Source organism: Oryx dammah, unplaced genomic scaffold (assembly GCF_014754425.2).
Source record: "Oryx dammah isolate SB20612 unplaced genomic scaffold, SCBI_Odam_1.1 HiC_scaffold_17, whole genome shotgun sequence".
NCBI classification, from domain to species: Eukaryota; Metazoa; Chordata; class Mammalia; order Artiodactyla; family Bovidae; genus Oryx; species Oryx dammah.
This window is the reverse complement of record NW_024070201.1, coordinates 34,152,644-34,171,453: the sequence shown is the minus strand read 5'-3', so window position 1 is coordinate 34,171,453 and position 18,810 is coordinate 34,152,644. Positions and strand designations below refer to the sequence as shown.

Genomic DNA, 18,810 nt, shown 5'->3' with positions numbered 1-18,810 from the left:
GCAGGGACTGGAAAGATGACTCTGGAAGGCAGGGCACACCAGAGCCTGTGAGGTTGGTTACAGGGCTGTTGTGATTGTCTGGGAAACCTGTGCCCCTGTCCTGCCTGTGCCGACAACCCCAGGAACCCAAGAGACCCAGAAGTGACACATGTTTGAAAGAAGTGGATAGACGCTAACGCTGACCCAAGCCTTTCCGGCCTTTACTCTCCAGACCTCGGTGGGCAGAGACTAGGCAGATGTCTTCTCCCAGGGGCAACTCTGAATAGCACAGCAGCTGGGATGGTAGAGTCTCAGGCAGGGGGACCCAGGTGCCCACCCCCACCCCCACCCCTGTAGGGGTGGCCTTGTTTCCAGGCTTCCCAGAGTGATTTGGAGGCTATGAAGGGGGTCAGTTCCTCAGTGGCTGGCAGCTTGGGCCTCCCGTCCCTTCCTTCTGGAAATCAAGGTCCCCAGGGCCTGGGGCGAGGGACCTGACCCAGTGGAGCTCTTGTGCCTCTCTTCTCACCCCCTCTCCAGCAAGGCTGGGCAGGTAGGGATAGACAGGAGGCGAGCAGAGGCCCAGGGAGGCAGGGCTTATGACTGGACCCCCTTTCTCCAGCACTAGGGAAAGGCCCTTACCAGCTGGCCAGCTTGGTGGCCGGTGGTGCCTTGGTGGCCATGAAGATGGCAGGTGGTGCCCTAGTCCTAGTGAGGGCAGAAGACGTGGCACCAGGGGACATTGTGAACTTCCTGCTGACGGCTGCACTGTACAAGGCCAAGGCCCATGGTAAGGCCCGCCCCCTGGCCCTTGGTGGAAGGAGGGGCAGATGCTATGGCCCTAAGCCAGCTCTGGTAGCTGAAGAAATGTGGGATTCCAACAGGCGCCCCTTTCCTAGTTGAGACAGGGTTCTGGGTCAGCCTCTCAGCCTCTTCAAGAGACACTGTCCATCTTCTTCCTGAGAGATCAGGGAGGCCAGGGTCCAGATGAACCTGTGCACCCTGCTTCACACAACAGCTATGGTCCAGAAAACCCGGGTGGCAATAATTACTACTTCCCCTCCCTTCCCCTCTGTCTCTCTCTTCCTCCTCCTCTGCCCCCTCTATTTTTAAGATTAGACAGACTTCAAATGCCAGAGGGGAGCTGGCTAATGTATTGACTCCAGCGGAACTTCTGTGAATGGAGGAGCAGATTCTTGATTTGCTCAGGTTGTGCTTTGGAATTCTGGATTTGGAGTTAACACAGACTGAAGCACACAGCCCATCTCCTGAGTCTCAGACCATTAGCAGACCTGAAGGCTTAGCTGTAGTGGGCACCGTCTTCTTTTCAGAATGCAATAGTGCCTGAGGGTTGGCAGGACCTTGCCTGGTGGGGAGTGACCCCTGGTGGGGAGTGACCCCCGGTGGGATTTGTGTTGGGTCCTGGGCCAGCCAAAGCCTCAGTTCACCAGTGCTGGGAAACCTCTTCTGTGACCATTTCTGCATGACCCAGCATGCAGTCACTGTGATCAGAGTTTCTTTCCCAAATCCTGTTGGTCCCATCTAGTCAGTATCTCCCTAATCACAAGGATGGTTCACACAGCCAATCCCAGTGTAGACTGGAGTCTTGAACCAAGACACGTCTCAGAGAGTTCATTCTAGCCTGAGAATTTAAGTTCTCACATTCTTAGGATCTGTGGTTTGTCTAGTTATGAGGATCATCCTCCCCATCTCTCTATTTCTCTCCCCTCCTCCCTCCTTCCTCTTCCTCCTCTGCAGCTTCCCTTGCCTCCCTCCCTTTCATTGAGCCCTGTTCCCATGCCAGGCACAGAGTTGGGCACCAGAGAACCAGCGGTGTCATAGACATCATCCCTGCCCACCAGAAGCCCACCGTCCCATTCAGGGGACACAAAGGCAGTTACAGTGCCTATGGGAAGGCGGAGCCCCTAACTCAGTCTTGGGGAGTCAAGAGAGACATTCTTAGAATATGTTCCTTGAGGGGTTGGAAGAAGCCGGGGAGGGACCTGTAATCCAAGTGGGTCTTTATCCTGAGAGCAGTGGGGAGCCATGGAAGGGCTTTAAGGAGAGGAGGGACACCCCAGCACAGCTCGGGGTGATGTCCATGGTGGGGTGAGTCAGGGGTACAGGAGGAAGTGCCAGGAGGAATCCCATCACTGCATGATGAAACATGGGCATGAGGAGCCAGGGACTAGGCTATGGGAGGGCCAGAAGCACCTCCAGTATCCCCCAAAGAGAACGCTTCCTCCCTAGACATTCCTAACCTTCAGATCTGTGTGGTCCTGCTTGAAGAATTAAGGGTGTCTTACAACCTTCCAGATATAATGGGCCATCTGCTTAGTGGGAATTTTCTATTCCCCAGTCAGTATTTTAGTCCAGTAAGTAAGGTCTAGTGGAGAGGGGGTGTTGATTTTCCAGTGGTTTTATGGCATGTTAAGCAGAACCTAGAGTAGCCTGACCCCGGAGAATGTCACTGTGGATGGGATGCCCCGAGGCTGTGAAAGCCAGCTTCCATTTCCGTCAGACCTGGGTTTCCTGAGCAGCCGGGGGCAGGACCTAGTGAGGACCCCGCTTCCCCTCCCACCCCATCCTGTGCTTCTTCCCTGTGCTGAGCCCAGAGTACTGGATAGCAGAAGAGAATATCCCTTCCAGGTAAGCTCTGGGGTGGCTACATGGAAGAGGTGTCCTTTGAACTTGGTGTTGAAGAATGTGAAAGACTGTGATGGAAAGAAATGTCACAGATGTGAAAAGGTCACAAAGAGGAGGACTCAGCGGTCTTTAGGCCTAAGCCTCTCGCTGGCAGTCTTGAGCGCCTATGGAATGTACTGAAGGGACACATTGCCTCATCCCGGCAGCACGTCTCCCTGGAGTATCAATTTTCATTCAAGATTTTTAGAGGAGGTTATCTATTATTGATTCTATTATTTATTATTACTAATAGATTTATTATTAATAATATCTCACTCTTCTGTAGTACCTACCATGTGCTGGGCCCTGTTCTAAGTGTTTCACCTGTAATAACTCATTTAATCCTCAGGAAGCAGGTGCTATCATTTAAATTATTTTCCCAGTTTGCAGATGTGAAAACTGAGGCCCAGAGAGTTTAGGTACCTTACCCAGGGGCACATCACTTGGAAGTGACAGCAGCCCACTTTTTGATAGGCTGCCTCCCAAACAGAGAAATTAAAAGAGAAATAAAATTTAGAATGTGGAAGGTGAAAATCACTTGATTAATTCAGGTAAAACACAAGACTCTGTACAGTCAGTCCTCTGTATCCATGGTCCTACATCCACGAATTAAAACCAACCGCAGGCAGAATTTCAGATGTGAAACCTGCAGACCGGGATGGATGACTGCTAGGACACTTGACATAGCACACTTGGACATCCGCAGCTTTGGGTACTGAAGGACGACTGTGCCTCGAGGTTTGGGTTTCAGCCTCTCCCCTATTAGGAGGACTTAAGGACAAATGATTGAGAAACTTGATTTAGGCCAACCCCAGTCTTCACAAAGGAGAAAGCCAAGACTCAGAGATGGGGATTGACTTGCCTGAGATCACACAGCAAGGGACTTCACGTTCCACCCCTCTGGGATGCCCCATGCCCACTCCTGGATCCCATCCCTAGGGCTGACTGCATGGTGGTTAAGAGTCTGGACTCCAATCCTGCCTCCCTCGTCCACCATCAGTGTGACTCCAGGCCTCGCTTCTCTCATCTGTAAAATGGGAATAACAGTGTCATCACCTTCTAAGCTATTATACAGAATTTGCTTCTTCTCTAAGTTTTCTCCCCGTGCCCCTCCATATCCGCCACTTGAATGTCAGCTCCATGAGGACAGGGGTTTTGTTGTTTTGTTCTCTTTTGTGTCCCCAGTGCCTATAACAGCGGCTGGCACATGATGGGCCCTCAGTAATATTAGCTGCTGAATGAGTGAATTCACTACCTCACAGGGCTCTCTTGGAATTTAATACAAGCAGCAAGCAGAGGGCTTTCTTGCTTAGCATTGCGCCTGGCACGGAGTAAGTCCTTGATCAGTTGCAGTTGTTGTTGACATTAATAATGAATTCTTCCTCAAGTTATCTCGTGTCTTCTCACAGTTGCCCAGGGAGGTCTAACAGGAACTCCTGGGGCCACGAGGGGAGCGGTGGTGATGGGGGAGATGCACCAGGTCGGGTGCTGGGCTTTCACACGTTGTTCATCCTTCACAGCCTGGAGGCGTTAATTCACTTGCCCACAACATGCCAGCCGTGGCGGGCAGGGACTCCAGACACCTGCTTGTGGATTTGGGTCCTGACCCTGCAGGGCCCTGTGTGTGTGTGTGTGTGTGCGTGCGCACCTGTTTGTGGGTGGGGGGAATCCACCCAGCAACAATGCACTCTCTAGAAATAGGCCTTTGTGGAGACAGGAGAGAGGACAGAGGGGCCCAGCTCTGGAGCAGTCTCCCCTCCATGAGTTGGAGTCAAGTCCCTAGGGCCCCTAGCTCTGGCCCTCTCGGATTCTGTGAGGGGCAGGATCACGGAGACTGAAGCCTGGCAGATCAGCAAAGCGCAGCTCGTCCAGTACCTCCCACGGAACAGAACTCCGCGGGACGGCCGTTTCTGTCTGTCCTGCTCCCCGCCATTTCCTCAGCATCTAGAGTAGCACCTGGCACACGGAGGGGCCTCAGAGATGTTTGCAGGAGGGAGGGGGAAGGGGAAAGTGGGGGAGGGAAAGAGGGAGGTCGAAGGGAAGTAGGGGGAGGGAAGAAAGGGAGGGAGGGGGTGGTTCGGTCACCTGCACAACGCTCTGCAGTTGGGACTGTAACTCCCCCCGTCGCCAACCCCCTCAGGCAGAGGTGCTGTGTGCGGAGAGGTGGCCACGGCTGGGCGGCTGGGCCGAGGGGAGGTGGCTCAGGCTTGGAGGAGCAGGGCCCAGTCCTGCTGAAACTGCAGACGGTGCCTGGGTGTCTGCCCCGCCCCCGCCCATCTGGATCCCTCTCTGCCGACTTTAACCCTGTGGCTCTTTGCAGACCCAGATGTGGTGTCCCTGGAGGCAGCGGACAGACCCAACTTCTTCCTCCACGTCACGGCCAACGGGTCTCTGGAGCTGGCTAAGTGGCAGGCCGGCGATGCCTTCCGCCACCATGCCTCCTTCTCGCTGCACCGGGGGACGTGGCGGGCAGGCCTGGTGGCCCTGGAGTCCCTGGCGGAGCCTGGGGCCTTCCTTTACGTGTCGGGCCCAGTGCTGGCCCTGCGGCCGTACGAGCACACGGAGGCCTTCCGCCGGGGCACGCTCTTCCACCTTCTGGGTAGGTGTCTACCCTGCCTCACCCTCCCTGCCCTCTCCCGACCTCACCCTTCCCATTGCCCCTGAGAGACGAGACCCTCACTCTCCTGTCGCAGGGAGGCCACAGGGTGCCACCCCTGAGATGGGAGGGGGCCTGGCCTCTGTGTTGGTGGCCCAGGGAGCCTTGGGCAGTGCGGCTTGGTGCCCAGCCAGCCTCCTGGGTCTGCCTACTCCCACAGGCCATTTACATGGTCTAAAAATAGGGCGGCCTTTGTGGAAGCGAGGAGGAAAGTGATCATCCTGGCCACAGCTTGCGTAGCCTGCTGGCTCAGGTTTCCTGCTGATGGGGGCACATGCCTGCCCTTGTGAGCTCAAAGACTGCCCACTGGGGCACAGACGAGGAGCCCGCAGACCCCCCCCCCATCCCCGCTGAGAGGCCCCGGACCCTGGGTGGTGATGGGGCAGCTTCGTGCCCTTTCTAGCCGAGACCAATGGCTTCCAAGGCTTTGCCATACCCCTGCCAGGTGGGTCTGCCCCCAAAGTAGTTGTCCTCTGCCCACACCATGGAGACAGTGATTATAATGTCCTTACCGCTCCAGGCTGGCCTGTCTTGTATGTGGACATGTGTGTTTGCGCTTGTGTGGGCGCCAGTGGTGTATGAATGGATGCGTTTACATGCACATGTGTGTAAAAGTGTCCCCAGTCAGCCTATCCTTTACCATCCCCTGCCCCTCCCAGCCCAGGGAGGGGCCAGCTCATTCTTACACGCAGCGGTCACCTGTCTAGTCCACTAGGGACCCCACTCAGCATGGATTCATCACTGGCTATGATGCCAGGACTGTGTCCCTTGCTGGAAGTCACCAGGGAAGAGTCAAAAAAGCCCAGGCTATGAAACCAGACAGCCTTGGGTTTGAATCCTGACCCCGGTCCTTGGCACTTGGGAGAGCCCCAGAACCCCTCTCCCTGTTTCTTCACCTGTACAATGGGGACATTTGCCTCAGAAGGTTGTGAGGATTGACTGTCTCCTGGGCTTTGCTCTGGGCCTGGCTCACAGTAGGTGCTCCTCAGATGTAAATTCCCAGTTCTGGTCTCAAGGATCTTAGAAAGTAGGCTTCTTTACAGTCAGCAGCAGTGTTGGGGACTGGGGAGTCAGGATGGGGCTGCTCCCTCCAGCCTGCTGGGGAGCTTGCCCACACCTCCCAGCTCAGGCCACAGTTTCAGAGACTGGTCACTTGTGCCAATGTGGTCTGGGGTCTTGATGGCTCAGACGGTGAAGAATCTGCCTGCAGTGCAGGAGACCTGGGTTTAATCCCTGGGTCAGGAAGATCCCTTGGAGAAGGGAATGGCAACCCACTCCAGTATTCTTGCCTAAAGAATCCCATGGACCGAGGAGTCTGTTGGGCTACAGTCCATGGAGTCTCAAAGAGTTGGACACAACTGAGTGACTAATATACTACCTTGAAACCCCCCATGGTCTCCAGACTTTCCCCAAAGATCCTTCATTTGTCAAGGCACTGGCTACAAGGTCTTTTTGGAGGAAATCACTTCTGGGAAAGTTTAATATTCCCAGAATCTTCTGTGCTGTTTCCTCATCTTTAAAATAGTGCTACCTGTGAGGATGAGTGAGTAAATACGTGTGAAATGTTGAGTGTAGTGCTTGCTGTTAAGAGTTGGCTGTTGTTATCATTAGCCACCAAGGTCAGAGTGGGCAATTCTGGCCAGCAGGGTCTCAGAGGGGCAGGGTGACAGGGCAGCCTCATGGAAAGGTCAGGGGTCCCAGCCTCTTTGGCCACTTCTCAAAGTCCAGCCCCAACTGCCTGCTCCATAGTCCCACCCTGCTGAGATTTCAGCCCCCACAAAACCAAGGTCCCAGGGTCCCAACCCAAGGATCCCCCAGACACTGACCTCAACTCTCAAGAATACAGTGTCTCCTTAGGTTGGCTTTTCATTTTATTTTAAAATTTCTTTTCAGTCTTCAGTTTTTTCCCATGAGTCCATTCATCTCTTCCATGGAGCAGGGTGGGCATGGGCTGAGCTGGGATGGCCTCTGTGCTCGGGCACCTGGTCAGGAGCTGGTGCCTGGTGTCACTCAGTCTCGGGGCCCTGGGTTTGGGTGCCTTTCCAGATGCCAAGCCCTCGGGGGCTGCCTACTCCACTTGCGAGTGGCACTATGATGCCTGTGCCAGCCCCTGCTTCCAAACCTGCCGGGACCCACAGGCAGCCGGCTGCCAGGATGTACCCAGGTGAGGGGTAGTGGGAGTCAAGGTGCGTACATCAGTGTTTGAGCATTCATCTGTGTGAGTGGGTTTGTATGCTGTCTGTGAGTTTAGGCATGAGCTTGTACTGACGTGTGTGTGTTTTCAGATGTACTTGTAAATATATGTTTTGTTTACTGGGTACGGGGATGTGTGTGAGCCAGGGTGAACCTGATTGATATGGGCACATGTGAACATGGATTTGTGCATGGGTGCATATGGCTGAGCCCTGTGTGTGTTCATGTGGGTGTAAAGGGTGGCTGTGAGTGCACAGGTGTACACAGCTGTGTGTATGTACTTGTATATGAGCTGCAAGTACATGGGTGTTGGGGTAGCTGGGTGTGTGTGCATAAGAGTGTGTACCCTGATGTTTTGGCAGACTGTGGACATATAAGTGTCTGTGTGAATGTTTTTGAGTCCTGCAGGTGTGGAGAAGAAACATGAAAATGTGCCTGAATGGAGACACATGTGCCATGTGTGAGTGTGGGCACCAGGTGTGCATAACCAGCCCTCGTGCTCCAGACCACTAACTAGTGCCCTGCTCTGTCCTCAGGGTGGAGGGCTGTGTGCCCGCGTGTGCCACCCCCAAGGTCCTGGATGAAGTCACACAGAGATGCGTCCACTTGGAGGACTGTGAGTGGCCTGGACTTCTCACCCCTAATCCCCCGATCTCACTGACCAGTCATGCTCACCAGAGCCCCCTGGTCCCTGGAGAAGCAGAGTCAGCAGAGGGGCCTCTGGAAGGTGACGATCCTCTAGAGCGGGCAGGGACTCATCCAGTCCATTAGCCCACTTTTCACAGAGAGAAAAAATAAGGCCCATGTGGGGAAGAGTCTGGCTTGGGGTCCTGTGCTGAGAATGTGGCCAGATTCAGACCTGAGGTCACTGGGCTTTGGACTCAGGGTTTGAGGTGTGGGGCAGGGACCTGCTGATGTCTTGAGTCATCTGACACCACGTAACAGAGGCCCTGGGAGGGTCAGCAGCTGCCTATCCCCCTCGCCGAGGATGCTAGCCTAGGAGCCTCGCATCACAGCCCTGTCCAGTGATGACCCCTGCACACAGGAGTCATCCCGTTGGCTGAGCCTCTTCTCTCGTCTGCCCCAGGTGTGGAGCCTGTGGATTTGGCTCCCATGGAGGCCCTTGGCAATGAGACCCTGCCTCCCGGTCAAGTGCTGCCCACTCCCAGTGACAGGGAGCCGCAGTTTTCACAGGAAGCTACCAGGGCCTCATCCCACAGGCCAGCGCTCACACCGACTGCCCCGCTCACCACAGCCCTGAACCCGCCCACAGCAGCCACGGTGGGGCGAGTGCTGTCTTCAGGCCCCGCCCAGGCCACTCAGCAACAGCTCCTGGGAGTCACAGCCTCTAACCTCCCCGAGCACCCCACAGAGGCCCCAGCCAGCAAGGGAGTGACCACTGGCCACCCTGCTAGCCCTGGAGTCCCAGAGCCCTCATCCCTCCCCGTTCCACAGCATTTGCCCATATCTGGCATGGGGTCAGGTGCCATGGAGACGACCAGGGTGACCGTGATCCTGGCCGAGAGCCCCAACATCACAGTCTCCTCTCTGTCACCCCCTGCTCTTCGCTTCCCCCTCGTGACCAAAGCTGTGACAGTCCTAGGCCTTGGCTCCTTGCCCGTTAAGACGACGCCCCTCCAGCCCTTCCCCAGCCTGGAGTTGCCTGCAAGTCCTTCCTCCAGGCCTGTGGCTTCACTGGCAGTGACCTCCAGGCCCCCCACTTCCTCAGCAGCCCGAGAGGCTTCGCTAACACCTCCAATGACGAAGGTCACGACTGGGACAGGGGTCCCACAGTCCATACAGGCCCAGGGCCCTTCCAGTCCCAGCAGCCCCCCAGCTGAGGCCAGAACAGCTGCAGAACAGATTCCTGCCCATCCCCTGGTGACTGAGAGTGTGGAGACCGTGCCTTCCCCAGAGAAGGTCCAACCCGGGCCTGGCCAGCCCACAGGCCTGCCAGCAGCCCCACTTCCAAGCCTGTTCCCCATGGCCCCAGCCCGCCCCTCCCAGCACGCCACCACAGCCGCCAGGCCCCCAGCTCGGCCCTCGGGGACTGCAGCTGCCGCCAGCCTGTCTACAGTTGCTCACGCGCTGGGGGCCACACCCTTCACCACTCTGGAGTCCACCCGGCCAGCCCAGCTCCTCTCTGGCCTGCCTCCTGACACCAGTCTGCCCCTGGCCAAGGTGGGAACGTCCGCCCCAGTGGCCACGCCTGGCCCCAAAGGCTCTACTCTAACCCCTCCCCTCCAGCAACAGGCCACGTCTCTCGCCGTGGCCACGACCCTGCCTGCTGGGACCCTCGGTCCTGCACCGCCTCTAACCCCAGCTGTCGTGGCCCAGAGTCACCCGCCCGGTCATGTGGTCCCTCAGGAAACAGGCACGGCTCCAAGCTTGCTTCTGGGAGCCACACTGCCAACCCCTGGGGTCGTGGCCGTGGCTGAAGGGGCAGCCTCCACAGTGTCTGCTGCCCCACGAAAGAGCACCACGGAGAAGACGGCCATCCTGTCCAAGCAGGTGTCTCTGCCCACCCGGGTATCCAGCTCTACCCAGGGAGGCCCCACGGAGCTCATGCCTGCGGTGGCCCACGCTGCTGCTACCTTGGTGACGGGGGCTGAGGGCCCCTGGGCTGGCACGGTGCCCCCGGTGCCCACATCTTACCCACTGAGCCGAGTCTCGGCCAGGACAGCCTCCCGAGAGAGCCCACTCGTTCTGCTCCCCCAGCTGGCTGAGGCCCACGGCACCTCGGCAGGACCTCAGCCCCCAGCGGTGTCGGAGGGAGACGCCACCACCCAGCAGTCCGGGCGCTCGGCGCCCGCAGTCCAGAGTGTCTCAGCGGGTTCAGCTGAGGCCTTGGCGACCACCGCTGAGTCCAATACATCCGCCGCCTGTGTCGTGAGTGACTTGCCAGGGTCTGCCCCCATTTGTGGACCTTCTGTGCCTTCCCTCCTCCTGTGCCCCGGGGATTGGATACCATCATGCTCTCACATCCTCATGGCTGGCTGCGGCTTCTTAGCCAGCTTCCAGACTCCCAGATGACCATTTAGCCACCATCCTGGCCCCTGCCCCAGGCTCCTTGGGCCCCTGATGCCGTAGCAGGTCCCACATACCCCATCTGGGGCCCAGGGGCCTGTCGGATGGCTTGGTGGGACGGCCAATGTGACAGCATGGTGTGCTGGTGTGCGCGTAGCGAGTTTATGTCTGTGTGCCCACGTGGGACTCTGTGTGAACTCTTTTGTGTTTACATGTATGGGACTCCCAGGTGAACACTCATCTATCTGCCTGTGTGCTCTTGTGCATGTGATGTATGTTGTTGCAAGACGGTATATGTCTGTGTGTTTGTAAGAAAAGATAAAGTGTGTATGAGTGCGTGTTTCGGGTTTCTCTGAGTCTGAGCTAGTGGTCTGCACGCCTCTGTACCTAGAGCTCTCTGCAGGGCCAAGCGGTTATGTAGACTGTCTGGGACTTAGTCCCTGTCTCCAGTCTCACGCTCAGCCCAGCCCCAGGCCCTCGATGTTGTGTTGGGTGGGGGGAGGGAGGGTGAAGGCGCCGTTTCCTCGTTTCCCGTTGTTGTGCCTCAGGGTCCCCCGCCTGCCAGAACCTGCAAGGGTAAGGATCTGTGCCCTCACATCTGGGGGTGGGCCAGGGCAGGGGGCGTGAGTGGCTGCGGCCCCAAAGGGGTCACTCAAGCTGCTCCTCCACCCTGTGCCCCAGCCGATCGCCGAGCGGGACTGCGTCCGCCACATTTGCCTGCAGGGCGAGCTGATCCGTGTGAACCAGTCCCAGCACTGTCCCCAGGGCGCCGCACCCCCGCGCTGTGGGGTCCTGGGCCTCGCCGTGAGGGTGGGCGGCGACCGCTGCTGCCCCATCTGGGAGTGCGCCTGTGAGTCATGGGCTCTGCCGGCACCTCCCGTGTCTTCCTCATACCCTTATCCTAGCCCGACCTCTGCCCCTCACCTGTGTGCTCTCTGCTCTCAGGGTAACTTTGACATGAACCCACAGTAGGACCTCTGACCTGGCAGATTTCCTACCCCTGTGACCTTTGATCTCTGTGGGACCCTCCAGCCAGCCCCCAGGCCCTCTGGATCACCCCAGAAAAGGCCTGGTGCTCCTGAGTGGCCTTGGCCCTGGGGGCATCTGTCTATTCTTCTCGTCTCTCCCCTCCCCAGGCCGGTGCTCAATTTTCCCTGATCTGAGCTTTGTCACCTTTGATGGGAGCCACGTGGCCCTGTTTAAAGAGGCCATCTACATCCTCAGCCAGAGACCGGAAGAAATGGTCACTGTCCACGTCCTCGACTGCAAAAGTGCCAACCTGGTGACTGTCCCCTGCTTCCCTTCCTGCTGGGACCTCGGGACTTGACTAGGTTTGGAGGGGAGACTGAGCAGTGAGTTGGCTTTGTTGAGGGTTATCAGAGGCCCCTGCCCACAGCTCCTCCCTCAGCAAGGGCGGGGTGGGTGTTTTCTGGAAAGAGTGAGTGGAGCGCCACCTCCTGGCCCTTCCTAGAGCCTGCACCATTCACTGCTCGTCTTAGCAGCCTAGGCCCCGATGAAAGGTACTGAAATACTCTGAAATGCAGAGGCGCTAGAATGCCATCCCTAGGATGTGGTCTGTGGTCAAGGATGCTGGCTGCAGTGAACCACCTACTGGGATGCTCCCATGAGCCAGGTGGAAGGAGACAGCTTTTTGGGGGGCTTGCAGGAGGTCAGGTGGAACCAGAGCGTTCTGTGGGATTCTGTGTACCATCTGCACAGCTGCAGTGGGTGCTCTTAGCATATTGTAGCAGTGTTGGCTTAGGGGAATGGGGAGAGCTGCCCCCCAGGAGGAGGAGCCAGCAGCACTGGCCTCTGGGTTGATGACAGCTGGGTTCTCTCTATAGGGGCACCTGAACTGGCCCCCGTTCTGTCTAGTGATGCTGAATGTGACTCACAAGACCCACGAGGTCACCATTGACCGCTTCAACCGCAAGGTGAGTGCATCAGGGAGCTGGCCCACAGGTCAGGGCAGCAATCAGGTGGGGGACAGGAGGGCCTTTGAAGCCTATTCATAACTTGGGGTAAAGTTGGTGAAGGACCCTCTAGAATAAAGTAGTGCAAAATTAGATATACTTGGAGGTGATTTTCATTAGGATATTTGTGACCACTCTAATGTCAGGGGAGGAAGTGTGCCAGGAGGAATATTGTGACTGAAAAGAAGCTAAATGGCAAGAGAAAGTAGCCTTAAATGATTGTGGTTAAAATATTGGATTGGCAAAAAAGTTCATTCAGGTTTTTCTGTAAGATGATGTGATGGAAAGACCCAAACAAACTTTTTGGCCAACCCAATATCTCACTTTTGCAATTTTTACAAAAATAGAAGGCCATGTGAACACATTTACTAGGGACTCTTCCAAGAAGGGGACAGTCTAAGCAAGGAGCCCTGAATTTAAGGTGCATTGGCTTCCCATTAAGCCCACCTCTGTCAAGGAGGCCGGTACCTGAGCACAGCCCCCTGCTGTGTGGGACACCTGCCCCAAGGACCCTGCCTTTGCTCCTCCCAGTGGGAGAGTGAGCTGGGCTTACTCCTCCTCAGGTCCCAGAGTCCCCGCTCTCGCCACCTCTTCCTGAGGTAAAACCTGTCGCCCTCTTATTAGAATCTGCTCATGAACATTACAAGGTCCATGCCTTGTGAGGCTCTCAGAAAAACCCACTGCTTAGACTTCAGCATAATACTCCCTGGGTTTTGTCCCACATGCTTCAGGATCGTGGAACCCACAGCACTGTCTGGTATAGCTCAGAAGGCTCAGGACAAAAAAAAAAGAAGGCTCAGGACAAGAGAGAGCCAGGGGCTTGCCCAAGGTTAAAGTTTTCTGACTGCTGGGCTGGGACTCCCTCCATTCAGCACAGTAGTTTATGCACTGGATAATTTGCCAAGTGATTAATAAAACAGTGATGCTTGGGTGGGAGGGTATAAAGTCATTATAAATATTTTAAAATCCTAATCTTTTCATCTCCCATTTTTACAGAGTAAAACTGAGAATCCATAATGCATACAAATTTAACCTTGTCTGTATGTAGCAGGGGTTGTAGCTTTGAGTTTAAAGTGTTGCATATTTAACGAACATGCACTGAGCCCCCAACTTATGTCAGGCCTCAAGGCAGGTGCTGGGGATTCAGAGGTGAGTGACTAGACATAGTTTCTGCCTTTAAGAAGCTCACGGTCCACTGAAAGTCATGATGAAGGAACAAATCTGCCTTAAAGGCCAGCACAGATCTGGGAAGACCCCAGCGAAGGAGTACCCAACCTAGGGGCTGGAGATTTAGGGAAAGTCTCCCAGAATAAAAGGACTTCCCCCATGGCTCAGTGTTTGTAAAGAATATGCCTGCAGTGAAGGAGACATAGGAGATGCGGGTTTGATCCCTGGGTCGAGAAGATTCCCTGGAGGAGGAAATGGCAACCCACTCCAGTATTCTTGCCTGGGAAAAAAATCCCATGAACAGAGGAGCCTGGCGGGCTACAGTCGATGGGATCACAAAGAGTCAGACACAACTGAGCAGCTAAACATACGAGCTTTGTCCCAGAAGAAATGACCTGAGCAGAATCAGGAAAGAAGAGAGTGAGTGGAAGGGCTCAGGATTTGTGCATATTTGGGCATATAGAAATTGCCTGCCTCTGGCTATTGCATTTGTTTCATTGTTTCGTGCTCATAAGAATGATTTCAGAATTTTTCTATGCCACCTTAGACTGTGTCTTGCCTGCATGTACCTGAAACAGAGCCTGTCACAGAGCAGATTTTTAATAACTGCTAGTTGGATAGATGGGTGGAGGGATGAATGAGCAGGCAGACAAGCTGTGCTCACATTGAACACCTGCCTCCTCACAAGGTGTCTGTGGACTCGCAGCCTGTGCGGCCCCCTGTGAGCTGGCACGGGTTCAGAATTGAGGATACAGGCCACATGTACGTGATCCGGACGCCGTCACGCATCCAGACCCAGTGGCTGCACAGCTCAGGGCTCATGGTCCTGGAAGCCAGCAGAGCCAGCGAGGCCCAGGGCCGTGGCCTGTGCGGTGAGAGGGGGCCCAGCTAGGGGAGGGAGGCGGCTCCTTGGCCCACCTCTGTCCCCAGACACCAGTTCCCCTGGAACAGGGAAAGCTGGGACAGAGTGCCGTGCCAGAGGTGGGACCAGCGGAGCCGCTGGGGCAGACACCTAATGTCTTGTGTCCTGGGGCTGAAGTTGCCAGCTGGGAGATGGTGCGGGGCTCTGGCCTCGGCCAGTTGTCGCTTCAGCCGAGATGGTCTGTCAGCTTCCCTGATAGCCTCCTAATACCAGATAATCCCCCCTGTCTGCATATGCCTGGGCACTTCACAAAGCACTTCCACACTGATCTCACTTATTCCAGCTTATTCACACAAGAGCCCTGAAGGGTAGCCATTGAACTAAGGAAGAAACGGGACTCAGAGAAGTTAAGTGGCTTGCCTAAGATCACACAGCAGAGCTGCCACAACACAGAACTGGCGCTCTTCAGACCATAGCATGATTACAGAGAGCTTTCCCTAAGAGCCTGGATGCATTTTGATAAGAAAAAGGGGGACAGGAGTCTGAGCGTGAACCGCTGCTTCTTGCAGAAGCAGAAAGACCCCCACAAGACACTCCATGACAGACTGCCACGGTTACAATGATGGATGACACAGGAGTACTTAGACACACATACTTGCATGCCCTCCCTCCATAAATCTGCACCCATTTTATTCATCCACACTCCGTCCAAGTGCCTTCTGCATATGCCCTAGCACATGTCAGTCTGCACCCTCCTCATTCTCTCACTTGTGCACCACATGTGTACCGAGGATCAGCCACTAGGGAGTAGGCAAGACAGGCAAAATGTGTCTTATGAAGCTTCCATTCCTACTGATATAACCATCTCTTCTTAAACACACACACACACGCACAGGCACACACCCTTCCACCACCATCAGCACCTCCTCTGCCATCCTTTCTCACCATATCTTCCTTCCACTGTTTATGACTGGTGAAGGGTGTTGTGGTCAACCTCTGGTGGGTCAGCTACTCCCTATGATGCCTTTTTGACACCCTTCCATCACTCAATGCCAAGACACCAAAAATCTGACTATTGGGACTGTTGATAAAACTCTGAGGATTTTGTCTTAAATTATGCTTTATGTTCATGAAATTAGTGGCTAGAGGCATCAGAGCAGAAGTCAGCTAATTTATCTCTGTTTTATCCAAACTAACACACGGTGTCTTGGGCACCTGCTAGACAACTTGGGGAAATATTGAAAGAGTGAAACTATAAAGGAAAATGAATCTTTGTACTCAGAAAGCAAGACAGACCTGCAAACTGAACCTGTCACACAGAATTGGGAAGGTCAGGGACCATGCATCTGAAGGGCGTGTTAAGGAAGGACTTAAAGAAAACATGTTTCAGACAGAAGACAAGGGCAGGGAAGTGTGTGTTCGGAGCCTAGATTGTGAGAGATGAAGCTGAAGGTTAAGGTCATGTTAGAAGCCGTGACAGATGAACTTGAGTCCTATCTCAATGCCTTAATAGAGGCTTTTTTCTTGCACACGTAAATTCCTAAATGGAGATTCTTTCCATCCCGTGGCCCTGCCATTTTCAACGCAAGCTTCCAACTGCACAATAGGGCAAAGAATTGGGCAAATTTTATGCATCCAGCCTGGAAGTGGCACCCATCACCTTCATTCACGTTCCCTTGGTGGGGGACTCATCACGTGGTCTCGCTAGCCACAGAGAGCCTGGGAGAAGCAGGCTAGCGGACCTTCCAGGAGGAAGAGGAGACAGGCGCTATAATTAGCTAGCAATCTCTACTAAAGCAGATTTTTTGGAGTAACTTTTAATTTTGATATAATGTTAAACTTAGTAGGTGCAAAACTAGTATAAGAATCTCTCATGTACTTTTTACCCAGATTTACCAAGTGTTCACATTTTGTCCATTTGCTTCTCTTTCTTTCTTTCTCCTTGTACCTGTCTGTGTGTGTGTATATGTATCTATTCATTTATATATGTATATATGCATTCAGTTCTATATGCATATGCTGTTTATATAAATGCATTTTTTTCTGAACTGTTTGAAAATATGTTTGAGACATGGGTCCCTTTATCCTTAGGTACTTTGATGTGTAGTTCCTAAACAAAGACAGTTTCTTCCACAGGGAGTTTCTTGGCTTCTCTGTGTCGTATTTCTCTCATCTATAAAATGGGGATAGCAGTAATGCCAGCCTCAGAGAGTTAGCGAGGAATGTTCAGTGTGACAGCTGGGGAGCTGGGAGTGGTAAAGATTACTGTGGCCACGGGGGTAATTCTGCCCCTTTCAGGTATCTGTGATGGGGATGTGGCCAATGACCTCACCCTGAAGGATGGTTCTGTAGTGGGTGAGGCCGAAGACCCTGCTCCCTTTCTGGACAGCTGGCAGGTGCCCAGCTCCCTGACCTCAGTGGGCCAGACCCGCTTCCGTCCAGACAGCTGTGCCACGGCCGACTGCTCGCCCTGCCTTCGCATGGTGTCCAACCGCACATTCAGTGCCTGCCACCGCTTTGTAGGTGTCACTGGGCCCCAGCAGGGGGGACCTCTCGGGCTGAGAATGGCAGCTCCTCTGCTCCTGTGTGCAGAAGGCGAACTCCCCAGAGGTGCTGATCTCGGGATGGGTTGGGAGCCTGCAGAAGCTCCTTGCTGCTTCTGGGCTGGGCTGGGAGGAGTTGAGCCCTGGCACGTGGGGGGTCAGAGTAGCAGCACCATCTGATGCACGGCCCAGGTCCCCCCGGAGTCGTTCTGTGACCTGTGGATCCGGGACACCAAATACGTGCAGCAGCCCTGTGTGGCACTGACTGTGTACGTGGCCATGTGCCACAAGTTCCACGTGTGCATCGAGTGGCGGCGCTCCGACTACTGCCGTGAGTTGTCGGGGAAGGGAGGGGGGAGGGAGGCGGCGGAAGCGGGGCACCCCAGGGTCTCCTCCATGCCTTCTGTTGCTCTCACCCCTCACCCTTGTTAGAGTGGGAGAAAGGCTCACAGACCTGAGTCCAGGTCTGGGCTGTCCCAGGTTCAATTATTCATTCATTCACTAATGAATATCAATTAATACATTTACAAATATTTTCTAAATCTATAAACTACTAACAAATTTAAAACTTTACCTTTGTTATAATTTATATGAACACATCAAATAAATATTATTTATTATTTAGTTTATTGGTTTCCTTGCCTCATCTGTAAAATGGGGGCAGTCCCTTGAGTGTTGTTTTGAAGGTGACATGAGACAATGTGTACAAAGTGCCTTGCACAGGCCCATCACGTGTTTCCATCCAGTAAATATTAGCCCTTCTCTCTTAGTTTTTGGTCGTCTTTCTCTTTCAATCTTTCCTCTCCTTCATTGAGGATGGATGTGAGAGTCATTCCTCCCCACCCCCCATTATGTTTGCACTGGTGGGGTAGGCGGGGTGGACCAGCCTAGAATAGTTTGATTTGTAAATGTGAACACATCCAGAAAGGCTGGAGACAGCTCAAAGGAAGACCACATCTATAATATGACAGGCAAAAGATGTAAGACAAGCTTATCTAGGTCAGTGTTTTTCAGGGGCTTCCCAGGTGGCTCAGTGGTAAAGAATTTGCTTGCCAATGCTGGAGCTGCAGAATATGTGGCTTTGATCCCTGGGTTGAGGAGATCCCCTGGTGGAGGAAAGGGCAGTCCACTCCAGTATTCTTGCCTGGGAAATCCCATGGCCTGAGGCGTATAGTGGGCTACACGGTACATGGGGTCACAAGAGTCAGACGCGACTGAGAGGCTGAGCATACATGCACAGTGTTTTTCAGACTGTGGACCCCAAGTCAGTGGGTTTGAAATCAGCATACCTACTGATTTGGGGGTTGGCATCAGCATTTAAAAATGGAATAGAATTTTTTAAAAAACCAAAACCCTAGTGTGTACTACACCTAGAAAGGTTAAGTATTGTTTTGTGAAAATTTGTTATAATGCATCAGTGATTCTTAATCCCAGCTACCCTTTGAAATCACTCAGGGACCTTCAAAAAGTATTCATGCCTGGGCCCCACAGTGAGAAATGCTAATTCAATTGGTCTGGGATGGGGTCCCAGCCATGATGTTGCCAAAGCTCCCTTTTGCAGTCAGGCTTAAGGACCACTGTTTATGTGCGAGCGTATATTGGAACACAGTGTAAGATCTAGTTTTTACAGTCAAGGAAGTTTGGAAGCACTGATCTACAGCAAGATGTTGGCAAGTATTTTCTGTAAAGGGCTAGCTAGTAAACAGTTGAGGCTTTTAATTGTCTCTG

The 18,810-nt window shown here is 54.0% G+C and overlaps 1 protein-coding gene across 1 annotated transcript in view; it reads left to right on the top strand.

Annotated features, from left to right (window-relative positions):
• OTOG (otogelin) overlaps positions 1 to 18,810 on the top strand; it is an 88,138-nt gene that overhangs the window by 45,890 nt on the left and 23,438 nt on the right. The window contains exons 32-42 of the mRNA XM_040258258.1: positions 599 to 766; positions 4,982 to 5,260; positions 7,364 to 7,481; positions 8,047 to 8,126; positions 8,598 to 10,399; positions 11,219 to 11,387; positions 11,674 to 11,819; positions 12,382 to 12,471; positions 14,366 to 14,549; positions 16,838 to 17,058; positions 17,275 to 17,413. Coding sequence (XP_040114192.1) covers positions 599 to 766; positions 4,982 to 5,260; positions 7,364 to 7,481; positions 8,047 to 8,126; positions 8,598 to 10,399; positions 11,219 to 11,387; positions 11,674 to 11,819; positions 12,382 to 12,471; positions 14,366 to 14,549; positions 16,838 to 17,058; positions 17,275 to 17,413 — 3,396 coding nt within the window. The remainder of the gene's footprint in view (positions 1 to 598; positions 767 to 4,981; positions 5,261 to 7,363; positions 7,482 to 8,046; positions 8,127 to 8,597; positions 10,400 to 11,218; positions 11,388 to 11,673; positions 11,820 to 12,381; positions 12,472 to 14,365; positions 14,550 to 16,837; positions 17,059 to 17,274; positions 17,414 to 18,810) is intronic.